At 38.6% G+C, this 15,247-nt stretch overlaps 1 protein-coding gene across 1 annotated transcript in view; it reads left to right on the top strand.

Annotated features, from left to right (window-relative positions):
• The window catches only part of rreb1b (ras responsive element binding protein 1b), a 28,979-nt gene that overhangs the window by 825 nt on the left and 12,907 nt on the right, over positions 1-15,247 (top strand). Inside the window, exons 2-3 of the mRNA XM_052615731.1 lie at positions 10,581-10,669; positions 15,055-15,186. Coding sequence (XP_052471691.1) covers positions 10,666-10,669; positions 15,055-15,186 — 136 coding nt within the window. The 5' untranslated portion in view covers positions 10,581-10,665. The remainder of the gene's footprint in view (positions 1-10,580; positions 10,670-15,054; positions 15,187-15,247) is intronic.

The raw sequence follows: 15,247 nt of genomic DNA, 5'->3' as shown, positions 1-15,247 counted from the left end.
GGGTTGGACACGCTTCCCTTTATATTTTGACCTTGTCGGGACATGTTGCATTTACGTTTTATTTGTGCTTTCGACTTTTCTTCACTATCGACAAGTTAATATTGCTCACCAAATCACCATTCTTTCTTTAGTTGCACTTTGCAAACTTAATGTTTGGGAATGTCAGACGTTTTAAAGGAGGAAGTTCGCTGTCGTCGTGACATCGTTGGGTTGGGTTTGCTGCATGAGATGAACCGAATAGTCATACAAGAAAAATCGGCTTTTATATTTAAACTGAGCAGCCACATCGACGATACAGTTGAAACCATCTTAATTTGGGACGACTAATGACTCGGATGCATCATAGTTTCGATGGGGACTCGCCCTCCTCCCATCATCCTCTGTTCGTTCTCGCGTCTCTTTGGAGAATCAGAATGTGCAGAGATCCGGATGAGGAGTTCACATTCCGTTACCAAATTCAACACTGGGCTCCAGGAGGCCTGCAGTGGCAGCATCATTCACTCGCTCCGTCCTTGCAATCTGCTGACTTTTTACTACATCATGGTTGTTTTGTACAGTAACTTATATTCCATGCATGCACAAAAAAAATGCAAAGGGCCAGTATCCTTAAAGGGACAACTTTGTACCTAATCTTCCCTTTAAAGTTGTAAATTACTATCTTAGAGTAGTAATGTGCATCCTTTAGGTACTTTGAACATTAAATAAAGGTATATAAAGTACTTTTTTTTTCTTTAGTTGGTAATCTAAGGATAATGCTGAGATATTACACTGTGGTTTTATAGTGATCTACTGTATGTAAGCTAAGGTGTAGTATAATGTGCCGGAAGGTACACCAGGGCGTCCGAATACACTACAGTCTATATAAAATATGCATTCCTAGCAAATTATCTAATAAGCAGTGTACGATGTAATGTATGTTTTTATATTAGATTTTTATATTTATATTAGTGGAAATGTGGAAAACTTCTGATTTAGAGGTTTCATTTTTGAAATTGATTTTGCCCATCACCATAATATAGTTTTGAGAAACTTTGCTGATCAGACGTAAGTCGCTATTCTTTGTGCAATCTCAAAGTAAACCTTGGTTCAGAATACATTTACAAATGTGTGAATGTTGCTTCATCACCTTTAGCAAATGTTTTACTTTTTTTGTTTCTGTGTTGCTTTATATAAGCAAAAACTTGTGCATGTTTTGCCTTTACCAATATCAATATAATATTTCAAGATTTTGTTTTTAATCATCATCTACAGTTTTCCCCAAGCAGAGAGGCAAGGTTAAAAAACAAATACTCCTTTTCTAATTTTTCTAATAGCTGCTCCCCTCACAATGCAGGCTGATGTAGGGTGGAGATGTGTTTGTTCAGACGTGTAAAGCAAGAAGTCCATTGAAAATTCAAAGGCATGTCCTAGTGAACAAGCAACCAGTGGTCTGTCTGGGCTGTAATCTCTTCTGCCCTCAGCAGGGAGTCGCCAGAGTTGAATAGAGAAAACCCATTGTGAGCATCAGAGCTGCCGTGCTAATAGTGATAGAAAAGGGCCATCAGCTTTTACTACACTTTCTATTCAATCACTCTGAAGTATATAAAAAGTCTCAACAGCCCTATTGAGTGGATGAATTAGTTTTTTGCTTTTGTTTCGGGCTCTTTGAATATTGGGACGCGGCCTTGGAAATGTTTTAATTGACTGTCGGTACATCTTGATTAGCCTTGATTAATATATATTCATTAAAATCAACTCTCGGGGGTACCCTAGTAAACATCCTTTGACAAACATGCCCAGCTGTGATTGTTTACACCGTGTAAAGACAGAGGGACCGGTCTGTTGAAGTCCCAGACTGGATGGAGAAACTGATGGGTGTTCTGTTCACTCATCCAGGGGTAGAGATGGGCGTCCTGTTTCGCTCTGGAGCTATTTTTAACCTGTCTATTTTAGATAAGATTATGTTCCCTCTCCCTCGTAGGGAATGGGAAGCCTGGTTCGGTCCTGGGGTGTTGGGTGAGACGCTGGACCTGCAGGGCTTAAGAAAGTTAGTTTGCAGATGGATGCCATCTATTCGCATGTTTCATTCGTATTTAAGAGACGGTCTTTAAAATGGTTTCATTTATGACCAAATCAGAAAAGTATTGGCCTCTTTTAAAGAAATAGTTCACCCAAAAAAGTTCGGAGATGATTTACTCATCCTCAGGTTGTTCCAAACCTATATTATTTAAAAAAAAAAAAAAAAAAAAAAAAAAAATATATATATATATATATATATATATATATATATATATATATATATATATATATATAATTTTTTTTTTATTTTATTTTTTTTTTTATAAATATCTCGGTGTTGTTTTGTTTCAGTCAGTAGGATCCAATTATTGTTTTGGACCCTGTTCACTTTCATTGTGTAGATAAAAATAGAACTAAAGAAAGTCATACAGGCTTGGAAAACAGGTGTTTTAAAATTTTTCATATGTATTTTTGTATTGAAATCTAGAAAATACAAATGAATTTGACCTGCAGCATGGCTGTCAAACATAAAGAAACATTCGATTTTCTCTTGAAAAGTTTGGGCGTCTTTTTACTACTTCTTGAATTATGAAGTGCAGTAAAGAAAACCGGAGTCCTTTGTGAAAATGCTTTGGTGTCAGTGAGACATGGATGACAGGAAACGGAGAAGCCTGTGTGGATAGAGGAAGTTGGAAAAAGATAAATCAAAAGGTAGCATATCCTAACCCTGTTTGTTTGAGTATTAAGTCATGTGATAGTAAATCAAACCGGTCACAATAGTCAAACTGAGATGTTTTACCACAATCATAATTAGTTTAACTTGCTTGCACTCCGTTTTGAAGGATCGTGTGCTTTGCTTTCACTTTTTTACGTTTGTCTGCGAGAGGAAAAGACTGATCACATATGGCTTTGCAGGCCTCCTTCGCCTCCCCCTGCTTCTTCCCCCGTCCCTTCTCTCCCACCCTGCCTCTGTTGCTGACTAAACAGTTTTGTGCGCTGGCAGTTGCCCACAGTCCGTGAAGTTTTGATAGCTTCTAGAGAGAGAGCACTGCGCAGGGAGGCGGAGATGCTGAAGAAACGCTCTTGTTAAAATTTAGTAGTGAAGGAGTGAGATCGAAATGGGAAGACGGGAGGTTGAGTCACATTGCGGAACCTGTTCGTCTTGTACTAGAATTCTTTGTAGGCTGCAGGCTTCCCAGTTTCGTGTTCAAGCACTGAACAAACAATTGAAAGATATGAAAATATGCCTGTGGCTAATTCATCTGTATCACGGACAGAAAAATCAAAGAGAAATTTGACTTGGTTATGACGTGGCATGAGGAGTCAGTGGGGATATAACTCAAAGCACACTCATTCACCAGCACATCCATCTCATTAGTGAGCACTTCATGGCACATTATCACAAGATCATCCCGTATCATCTGATGTCATGTTCAGTGGGGCTTTCATGATCTGTTCGTACCTATAGAAGTTGTTTTTCAACAGGACTGTAAAAAAAACCACATGTTGTGAAGTCATGCTAGCTGAACGATGCTATTAGTTGACTGTTTCCGTTCGACGAGATTAAGGTGATTCAGGCAGTCCTCTTGCAGCCTCTCCCAAAACGCCCTGAAGCAGCGTAGACAATGAAACAAAAATGGCGCCCTTTCAGGAGGAGAAACCCGGCCGCTCCCGTCTCTTCTAGCTCTTAGAAAATAAGGCACGCAGTGTGTTTGCAGTGAATGTGTCCGTCCACCGTCCTGGCTCTCGCCAATGTCTGATAATACACGCTTGCTACTGCAAATGTTAAGTGTTCAGTTTTTGAAACAAAATGATGTTAAAAGCAGATTTCCCACCCTCACAATTAGCAGCTTACGTAACATTTGCAAGCAAATAGTACGTACGTACACAACCGTTTCTAAGTATGTGTGCCCCAGCAAGAAAAAAGGTTTAGTAAAACCATTTCATAAAACTGATCCATTTCTAAAGGATTGTCTGGCTTGGCTTTATCAGTTGAACCCTAAAGTAATTGCATTGTAAGTTGTATTTTGAGATATTTATTACTATTTATATGAACTAATCACCGCTTGCAAAAACTTGTCGGGGAGGAGAGGATTCCTGACAGATCAGGACAGAGAAAACAAAACATGGAAACGAGGCAAAGGTCACTCCTGGTTCTTTTGAAGCCCAGTTCATCTCAGGGTTCGAGTAAATATTAACCTGCTTATCGCAGAGTATGGAACGTGTTCTTTTAGCATACTAGAATCAGACAAAGAGCTTTAAGAGGCAAAATCAACACTAATGAGTAGGTATTTAATTAGTCAGACATAAAAATTCAGTTTTGTGGCTTATATTCCATGTCTGTTAGCTTTGAAGTGATTTGCAGCATGCAATTAGCAAAATATGCAAGACTTTTAAAATATGCATAAGAAAAATGTGCAGTCTTTCTTGGAAAATGGACCAAAATGAAGCCTCCACCTGCACTTCCACTGATGTTTATCCATGTTTATCAGATGCTCTCTAGAATGAGAATCCACCAATATTACCACCTATAGTAAATTGTACTTATTGTCAGTATTACGGTGAGCTGTATATTAAAACCATCATTTCAACACGCATGATTGATGAAATTAGGACATAGTAATGTCCTTTATCTCTAATTTGGACAGTTTGCTCCACAGTGCCCTCCATCGCTCCATTCTCAGTATTTCAGGTAAATGTTCTCTGATTGTTTAATTGTTCGTTTTAGATGATGGGGTTTACGTATGTGCTCTTTTTGTTTAGAATATGTAAAAATATTTACCTGGTAAACTAAAAAGCTAATTCAGTCCAATCAGAGAGCCTCCCCCATCCCCAGCCAATCACAGCATTTGTGTCTTTACTATTTTATTCTGTTTACATGTTTTCTGTGTAAATGCAGCTCTTAAAACATGCCGTTTTGTGAGCAACCGTGCCGCTTGGTTTAAGCATCATTTTCTTTCATTTGGGATACTAACAATGAGAGTATGCCACACACCGCAGTCAAACAGCTATGATTGAGATAATCATTATATAGGACAGACTAAAAACCAAATAAAGTAAATAGATGCTTTACCTTTGGCCAACCATTTCCAGCTGCGCAGAGCTCTGTGTTATCTGCATTTACACAGCCAGCATGTAACGTACAATTAGGAGTTTAGAAACAAACCCTAAAAAGGGTTGGCCTTAAACACAAATATAATTTTGTATCCTCCTCGTGATTATGAATTGAACAAATATATCTTCAAAACTAATTTTGCTCCCCAGTTTTTTTGTCTTGTTTTTCAGTACAAATGCCTATACATAAATCGAAAGTAGCTAAATGATTTAAGATATAAAAAGTTAAGTGAGAGAAAAAAAAATCTGTCCGTGGGATGAGAAAAATAATCTTACAAAAAATAGTTTTTCTTAACCCATTACCATACAGTATATTTTCTCTCTTAATTTTGATACATTTCCCAGAAAACAGGACCTTTAATATATATGTAATTTGCTTCTAAAGTAAATCTTTTATATTTTAGATTTAAGAATTTGATTTATTTATTTTTTGCAGTGTATGGTGAATCAGTTTGTAAAAGGCTAAAATGACTGAGGAACCATGCTGCCAATTTATTTATTTGTTTCTGTGTGTCTCGAAATAAAAATTGCACTGATAGTTGGTTTCTGGTCCCAGATCAGTGTGCTCACCAAGGCAAAGTACAGAAGCTTATGAGGGGGACCACAGTGAGAGAGGGATTAGCATGCACATATAACTTTGTGAAGTTTTTACTAACATTTAGGGGCTTCCAAGCCCTTCTTATCAGATTCTCTGCACACAATTTCTATTTGTTTAAACATGATAACGCTGTAAAACTGTGCATTTATATAACATTGGTTGATCTTAACGGCTAATGTTGGATGGAAACCATCTTTGCACTGCAAAGGTCTCCTGTACATTACAGCCTCGCAGTAACAGTCTGTCCACTGGCACCAAAGCCGCTCCAACACAAAGTCTCACTTATTTTAGCGAAAGCTGTTGTGTATGAATGAGCACTGTGGATTATTTTCGCAAAGGCGGTTTGCTTTTCTCCTCTCTAGCTTTTGACATGCGCCATGTGGTTGACAGACAACCTCCGGCTGTTTCCAGCAGTTACTCGCTCAAATAAGCTTTGCCGTGTCACCTGACTGCTCCAACCAGATTGGCCGTGTTAAACGACTGGGCCCTCGAGGAGGGGTGTGGCTTCAGGGTGGGACTCTGTGAATGGCGGTTTCTATGGTGACTGGCGGTCAGTGATGCGGCCCTGTTTTGTGATTAGGTTTGGCCGTAAGAAGCTAGCTTTATGCTTCCTTCTCAAAGAGATGAACAACCCATGTGTAGTTTATAATTAAGCCCTATCGGTGACTTATTTTATGCAGAAGTAGTCTGCGTGCATGCATGCATGCCCGAGTTCAGATGCACAAGAGTGGGCGTGCTGAATAGACAAAGTCTGTGTCTGATGATAAGGACTCAGTTTGAGGTGGGTGGAGAAGGACAGAGGGCCGGTCGGGGTGGATATAACAGTAGAAGCAGAGGGAGCTGGCGGGAAGCTGCAAGTTCTGCAGCGGAGACAGCGAGCGTAAACATGCGTAACACTGCCAAATACACTTTCTGACCTACTTCAGCTCACTGGGAATACACTGTATTGTCTGGCCCGAGACAGTGGCTGTCTGTGAGGCCTCAAACCTAAAATCTTTCACCAAACGGTTCTTTCCGCTGCAGAAGAGTGGCCCTTAAAGATGGCTTTTGGAGAGAGACGGTGAGATGGAGAGAGATCAGGAGGGGGTTGTGAAATAATGACCAGAAGTGTATGCTTGGGTAAATCTGCACTGGGGTTGGTTTTAAATAGCCTGGAATGCACGGTGCTGGAAATGGGTGGCAGTTCAGCGAGCTCGGCCTGCTTTACTGCAGCACAAGTCGGATCACTGCACAACAGCTGTATGGGACAGAGGAGGTTAGGGACTCCTCACAGTGCATGCACTGCTACAGTGTGTTCCAGTAGCACAGACTAAAAGAGAATCTGTATCTGCTGAAGTATTCATCACAAACCGCCTCTTGATAATTCAGCCAAAGAAATGTTGTGTATTGTTAGCATCATTTTTTTACTAAAGCCAAATATTTTAGTTGCTGAAATTTCATTGCATCACTACTTTTTTTTTTTTCATTACTACTTTTTTTCACATCACTACTAGGTTTGCGTATCAGTATTGGTGATTTAATTATTCATGCTTATTTTTCCTATTTTTACATTTTAACACTTTCTTTGCCACCATCTGATGCTCACATAAAATTAATGTTTAAAAACAGTTGTAATTTACTAACATGAATAAATGAAATCTATAGCAGATCTCAAAATGAATATCTACTTTTCATATTGTACATTATAACTTTGTGATATATATATAATGTTTTATTAATATTTATTTATTTAAAAAAAGGCAACATTTCTCGTTTTTATGTATTTTAAGTTGAAGTACTAAAAGATAACTAAACTGAAACTAAAAACTATATAGTCATACTTAAAAAAAAAATAAAAAATTTAAATGTATAAAAAATAAAAAATGAGAATGTAAAAATAAAGTCTAATTTAAAATATGAACAAAATCTAGAATCGTATACCATTCATACTAAAATAACACTACTTGCAGCTTTTTAAAATGTCTTGTTTTTAGTATTAGTATTTAAATATTAGCTGTAAAATGACAAATTATTAGTATCGCCCAGAATTGGCCAGTACATCCCCGTTATCAAATGTTTTAAGCCTTTTTTCTAGGAGTATGCACGCCAGTAGCTTGTTCATCACACTCTGTGAGCATCCCTCAGCCAAACACACATAAAGCACATCTTTGGATCTTCTTGACTCCTCTCACAGCAGTTCTTCCTCCTTGTGTGATGTCTTGGGCTTTGCTGGAGCTTCTGGCTTGATTTGCTTGAAACAAAATGGTTGCTGTATGCAATAGAAAGCCAAAAGTCATATGAGGGCCACCTGTTTGGAGTGACAGCTGAGTGCTGCTTTGCCAAGGGCCTCATACGCTCCCCCCCCATTAACCCCTTGTGTTCATTCCAATCAAGCACATTTCTTGATTTGTCGCGGTCTCTCACTATTCCCTCACCTGCTGGAAAATCCAGCTGAAACCAGTGATAGCTGTGTTTTGGAACATGATCGCTGGTGTCTAGCTGGTCCAAGCTGGTCTCAATCAGGTGCTCAACAGCTGGCTCTCCAGTTTGGACCAGCTACACACCAGATACCACAGATACTGTCTATTTTAGTTTGTCTTATTTGATATGAAGAAGAATTGCAGTAGGTGTTTTAATAGTGCGTGTAACAATTTATAGTGCCTTTTATAGACCCAGTCATTTAATATTTATCATATTGAACCCTGTTCGGTTCCATAATTTATTTTTATTTATTTTATTTTATTTTGCGCGCGGATAAGATTGCAGAGCACTAAAGGACACACTCAAATCAAAACAGGACCTTTAAAAAAATAATATGTGCAAGATTGCAGCAAAAGGAGTTTGTGATGAAAATGAGATGGAGTTTGTAAGGAGGGAGGAGGAGGAGGAGAAGCACCCAAAGAGAGAGAGAGACGGGAGGAGAGAGCTGAGCAGTAGAACCAGTTTAACTGGAAACCTTCTCTGGGTGTCTCCTCTCGTCAGGAATCCTCCTCCCGGTTCTTGGAGTGTTGTAGCCCCCATTCCCAGCGAGACCCTTCTATCCTGACACCTCCCCCACTCAGCACATACACACACACACACACGCTGAAACTGATACAGGAACAGTGTGGAGTGTAGAGCCAGCAGAACGCGATAGCCCGAGCAAACACCTGCCCACAATCCAACACTTGCCTGTGCCTGTCACACTGGGATGCAAGAGCTTTGACACACTCTTGCCTCAGACACACACTCTTTCTTTTCTTTTTTTTCTGCCTTCTGAAGAGCATTACACTCGCAAAGTGCGCAGAAGTCTTTCTATTTCCTGTCTTGCTTACAGTCATATTTATTACTCTGTATACATTTCATAACTTTTCCCTGGGAACTAAAACCATTAACTTGGGTTGTTTTTATGGACTAAAATAGCATATACACTTCCGTTTAAAATTTGTATTCAGTAAGGTTTTCATGTGTTTTTTAAAGAAGTCTCTTGCTCAACAAGTCTGCTTTTATATTTACATTTGAGTCCTTCTGCAGACGCTTTTATCCAAAGCGACTTTTTACACACACACACACACACACACACACACACACAAAAAACAAAGTGAATCAATAAAAGTGTGAAATATATACAATTTGATTATTCAATGAATAATTAAACATATTGTCAAATGTAATTTATTACTGTGATATCAAAGCTGAATTTTCAGCATCATTACTCCAGTCTTCAGTGTCACGTGATCCTTTAGAAATCATATTAATATGCTGATTTGGTGCCTGAGAAACATTTCTTATTGTTATCAATGTTGAAGTTGTGCTGCTTAATGTTTGTGTGGAAACAGTAATTATTATTGACTTATTTTTATTTTTTATTCCCCAAAATTCATTGATGAAAAGAAAAAGAAAAGTTCAAACCAACAACATTTATTTGAAATCTTTTATAACATTCATTTTGAGAAAAAAAGTCCATACTTTAAATATTTTTCTTCTTGTCAAAACATTGTTACATTATTAATATCTTGCAGTGAATTGTTTTCTCATCATATTTTCGTCTACCGTATGTTTAAATTAAATTATTTTAGTTATCATAATGTTTGTCGCATTATTTTTAACAAAAATCCAAAAATCTTTACATGGTCACAAAACAAAAACTTTATTATGAGGAGACATCGGAGCGAAAGGAAAAAAACGCAGGTCTCAAATTTGTACAGCAGCTTGAGCTCCAGCATTCAAGATCACATTAGCTTCTTTGTTATAGAAAAATGTCCACCACTGTGAAAATGTGCACTCTATCCCACATCACATGAAAGACTGTCAGACACACACATGTTTTTCCTGACTGGATAATTTGGTATAAGCCTGTTTTGTGCATCCTAAGCTCCATCCATCTCCATAACGTCATCCGTCACTCCATCCTGTCTCCATCCCCTCATCCTCACGCTCTTCTGTCTCCTTTTGTTCCTGGGTCTTTAAATGCCAGCTCTGTGGTATGCTATTGTTAAAGCAGTAGTAATGCTACAGATGCCTGTAGCACTGGCTCCTGCTCCAACCAGAAAGGAAACTTGGCAGTGTGTGGGACTTTGTGTTATGTGATGGCGACCCGTTTCAGTTTACCAGCCCAACAAGAGGCCTGAGGCTGGATCTCTCCTGTTACCTTTACACCAAACACATCTGAAATGATGTCTCTCTTTCTCTCTGAATCCACCATCCGCTCCTAGCTTGAAGGATTTCTCACTTTAACCCTGAAGGGGAAACACCTCATATTCATTTTCATGCTTACTCAGTGTCTTGGCTCCCTTTAACGCTTGTGTTAATGTGTGCTTTTTTTTAAACACAACACTCACTTTGTTTATATGGCTTTCTTGTGGTGTGACACATGCTTTGTGTGGTAATTGTGTGTTTTGCTTTCTTTCAGTATGAGCAGAGGTCGCTGTCCCTCATCCTGCGCCTGTGACCCTGTGGCTCCATGACCCAGTGACGCGTTTAGCCCATACCTTAAAATGGGTAAATATGCGAAAGTCACCTGACACTACTGACTCTTCTGTACGTGTGTGTGTGTGTGTGGTTGCAGCCTAGGTGTTGGGTTCAGATGTCAGGCCTATATTAGATATCTTAATCCATATGCCATTAAAAATGTTTCCAATTTCTTGCAGGAAAGTCCAGTTAATTGGTTAACTCGAATTTATCCTACCATATATGGTAGAAAAGTGATTTAACATTGCATGATATGTATTTTTAAAATACTGTCAAATTGATAGTTTTTCAAGTAAAAACCAAAGGCTACACCATCAGCCTGTTATGTGTTTAATTAAACAGATTCTGGCAAAATACCAAAGACTACTGTTAAGGGGTTGGGGTCTATTAGTAAAGAAAAAATAACAGAAAAGCACCCATTTTACCAGTACATATGTGTGGATCGTCAGGAGGTGTGGCTCAGCCTCTAATAGGATATTTGTTGACCCAAATATATTCTGTCATCATTTACTCCCCTTCATGTCATTAAAAGCCTGAATCACTTTCTTTCTTCTGCGGAACACAGAAGCAGGTATTTTGAAGAACATTGGGAACCAATCAAAGTTGAGCCCAACTGACTTCCATTGTGCGGACAAAAGGACATTTTTCAAAATATATTCTTTTATGCCTCAAAAAATAAAGAAAATCATGTTTCATGCATGTTGTTATAGAGCATCAGTGCATCGCATATTAATATGCTGATTTTCCTAAATGAGTCCAAGAGAAAGAGAGGGATGGATTGGGTGGAGAGGAGTGGTTGAGTGAGTGAGATGGAGGATGGTCTGTAAGATGGAGGATGATCAGGGAAGAACAGGAGGAAGCAAAGGAGAAGAATGCCTCAGCATTCCCTAGAACTTCCCAGCCACCACACCAAACAGGAAATGCACAAGTTCCCTGCTTTCTCTCCGGTGGAACAGGGAGGGAGGGGCGAGGGGCGGGACTTTCCATTCCCCTGTGTACTTATGAACCAAAGGAGGAACAAAACAATCAAGAACACTCTGAATGAAATCACAAATCTACTCTGAGCGTTCATGCAGTATAGGGGTAGTCCTCGGGAACATTTTGAGAACATTTATTACTGTGCTCCAAAACCTAGTGTGGCAATCCCAGAATTCACTGCAATGATTCATTTAAAAATTATGGTGGAAGTGAGAGAAATTGGTTATTTTTCTTCCAACACAGGGGTTTTCTGTCGATGCTGCTTAAAGATAGCCATTGTCTATATAGGCCAATCACTCATTTTTCGAGCAGAGCTAATATTTTCTTCAGAGTTTCCATGGATGAGCCTGTATGCCTCTTTTTCTGATTCCTGATGTCCTGTTGTTTCAGCTTGAAGTGTGAGTGTGTTAAAGAGAGTGATGGTCCGGGGCAGATGGACTCATCATTATCCAGTGTTATCTGTTCCCAGTAGGAGGGAAGGTCTATATAATCGCCACAATCCCATAAACTAAGACACTTTTAAAGCCTGTAGATGTAAGAGGTTATGTGCTTGCCTGGACAGTGTCTATCAGAGCATCAGCACTCCTTTATTTTATGTATCCTTTTTGTTTTTCACATGTATAATGTTTTTTTTTTAGTTATTACCATTTACATTACTGTTATTATTGCTCATGTTTACTTTGCATAGCTTTAACATAATAAAAAAACACTAATCTGAAGTACCATCTAAGAATGAGAATATGATGACTCCTGGAAATGGGCTTGTTTGACTTGGGCCAGGATGCAACCACCCCGATCACCCTAGCAACCGCATAGCAACATGCTAACGAAACTCAAAAGGCTTGAGTGGCCTCATAGCAACACCTTGGCAACCGTTCACAACATGAAAACATGGCAGCAGCATGTTTAGGTTTACTTGTACACTACTTTCCAAAGGTGTGGGGTTCGTAAGTGTTTTTTGTTTGTTGTTTTGTTGTTGACCAAGAAAACTAATATTTTTATTCAGCAGGGACCCATTAAATGAATCAAAAGTAACAGTAAAAACATTTGTTATGTTACAAAGAAATTCTGTTTCTCATAAATAAATCAAATTTCTATTCATAAAACAATTCTGATTAAAAAAATGCATCAGTTTCCACAAAAATATTAATCGGCACATCTGTTTTAAACTTTGGTAATCATAAGAAATGTTTTTGAGAAGCAGATCGGCATATTAGAATGATTTCTGAAGGATCATGTGACACTGACGACTGGAGTAATGATGCTGAAAATTTAGCTTTGCATCACAGGAATAAAATACATTTTATAATATATTTAAATAGAAAACAGTTTAAGTTGTAATAATATTTTACAATATTGATGTGTTAACCGTACTTTTGATCAAAAACAGTGTGCTCAAATGCCAAAAACATTTGAAAAAACCTTATCTTTTGAACATTATTGCAAATTGCTTTTGAATTATACTTTTTGTATTCTGTATTTATCTCCTGCAATTCGTTTAATTTTCTGTCCCTCATATACCAAATATCTTTCCATTATTAATCCTATGAACCATATGATGATATGTTTATAGTGAGGCCCATCTGTCATTATTAGCTAATGAATTACCCTCTTTAAACCTCTCAATTAGTCCAAAGATGCTTGGCTAATAACAGCTCATTAATCTGAGATAATCTCTGGGTCTATTCTGTATTGCTATCTCTGCTTGCAACACTTACATGCAGCATCTGTGATGCTGATAACTATTGAGGCTAGTACACACTCTAAATTATCCATTTATGCTTCTTATTCTTTTTTTAAAATACTCAATGCAATGAGTTTTTTTTTTCTAAGAAATGAATGCATAAATTCAGCAAGCAAGCATTTAAATGTGTGTTTTTTTTTTAGCACAAATATGCACGTCATTGGCTTTTTCGGTATCAGGCCTGCCACTCATAGTGATATGCAGCAACACGTTGACCAGATGTCATCGACCGTTGGTGATGCAATTTGGAGGCATTCAGAGCTTTATGCAAATGAGAAGCAACATCATAGGGATTTCAGTGATCTATTTGATTTGTGGTCAGAATTTGAAGTCATTGTCAAATGACTCGTACACTTATTATTGTTCGTTTTAATTTTGATATAGCAGTGCTAACTAGCAACCTGGTGACCTCCAGTGTAAGATGTAAAAGGTGCATTCCACTGCAGAATATGGCCATCTCTTTTCCACATAGCTGAATCCTCATGGAAACGGAGGATAATCCGACCCCTCCAGCACTTTTCCAACCAGTGTTAGTATATGAGCAGAGTTTGGGAGGGGGATTTCCTACCCTTCCCCCTCCAGCGGAGGTGATCACACCCTGCTACGGCACACACAAACTGCAGCAGGGCCGCATGGTTAGAGCAAGAGAGAGTACAGCAGACAAGCGTCTACCCTCCACTGCTCTCACAGCCACTTCCTGCTTTGCCGCTCAACCCAACCCCCCTACAGTTCCTCTCGTCACAGCAGAAAGACTTCCAAGTTTCTCCTGTGAGAACATGCACCCAGTCTCTTGACTCTGTTTTCCAGTCTTCTCTCTGCACTTTTCTCACATTTCACTCCTCTCAGTGTTTTCCTCCATCTCTGCCTCCCCTCCTTTGCTCTCACATATGTGTCGTTCATCTTTCTCTCCCTGCACCACCCCCTTCACTGGGATGGGCCTCTCTCGCTGTAGTATCACTCTCCCACAGCTGCCTCAAACAGTCCACAGCCAGTGCCTTTCCTATCTTCACTTTTAGACAACACAATGCATAGAGCTCAGTTCAAACCGAGATGTTTGTGGGAAGAATGTAACTTTTTTTAATACGATATGTACACTACCATTCAAAAGTTTGGGGTCACTATGATTAATAGATTTTTTAAAAGTTTTAATCAAATAAATCAAATAATCCAAGACTCCTTTGAAAATCATTTGAAAAATCCTACCGACCCTAAACTTTTGAACGGTAGTGTACACAGTACATACATATAAAAATGGCACATGCAAATCACATCCAAACCTCAACAGTCTTTTTAGTCAGCCATTGAAAGAGACTTATTTTCATCATGCATTTAAAAATGAAAATTAACTTTAATATTGGGGGCTTTTGCAGTTCTAACACAGTCCTTTTTTATGTTCATAATCTAGAATTGGTAGATTGTTTGTTTGTTTTTTTACTTTGATTTGTCCATTTGAATGCATAAAAACAGTTAAGAAGCACATGTGGTAAAAGAGGAAGTTGACCCTTGATAAAGTTGCTCCTGTAAAAAAAACAACAAAAAAACTACAGCTCCTGCTGAGATTAACTGTAAACATTTAGGCAACAATAAGATGATTTCCACATGGCTTTCTTTGCAGATGAGAAAAGTAATTAATTAATGTGTGTATCTTCTAAAACTGATCTCATATTGAGTAACGGATATTCTCTGTTCTTAGAAATGGAAAGTGCCTCCCCTGAGAAGAATGTCAGCAGTGCTGTTGGTGCTGCTGATGTGAATGAACAGTCTCATTTGTCAGAAGAGGTTGTGAACAATCAGTCCTCCACACACACACCAGAACCTCTCGAAGGTAAGCTGCCACAGCGGCTCTATGAGACCCAGTTCTTCCATAAGTAAAGATTCTGTCATTA

Source organism: Carassius gibelio, chromosome A2 (assembly GCF_023724105.1).
Source record: "Carassius gibelio isolate Cgi1373 ecotype wild population from Czech Republic chromosome A2, carGib1.2-hapl.c, whole genome shotgun sequence".
Taxonomy (NCBI): Eukaryota; Metazoa; Chordata; class Actinopteri; order Cypriniformes; family Cyprinidae; genus Carassius; species Carassius gibelio.
The sequence above is the reverse complement of the archived record's forward strand: the minus strand, read 5'-3'. Positions and strand labels throughout refer to the sequence as shown.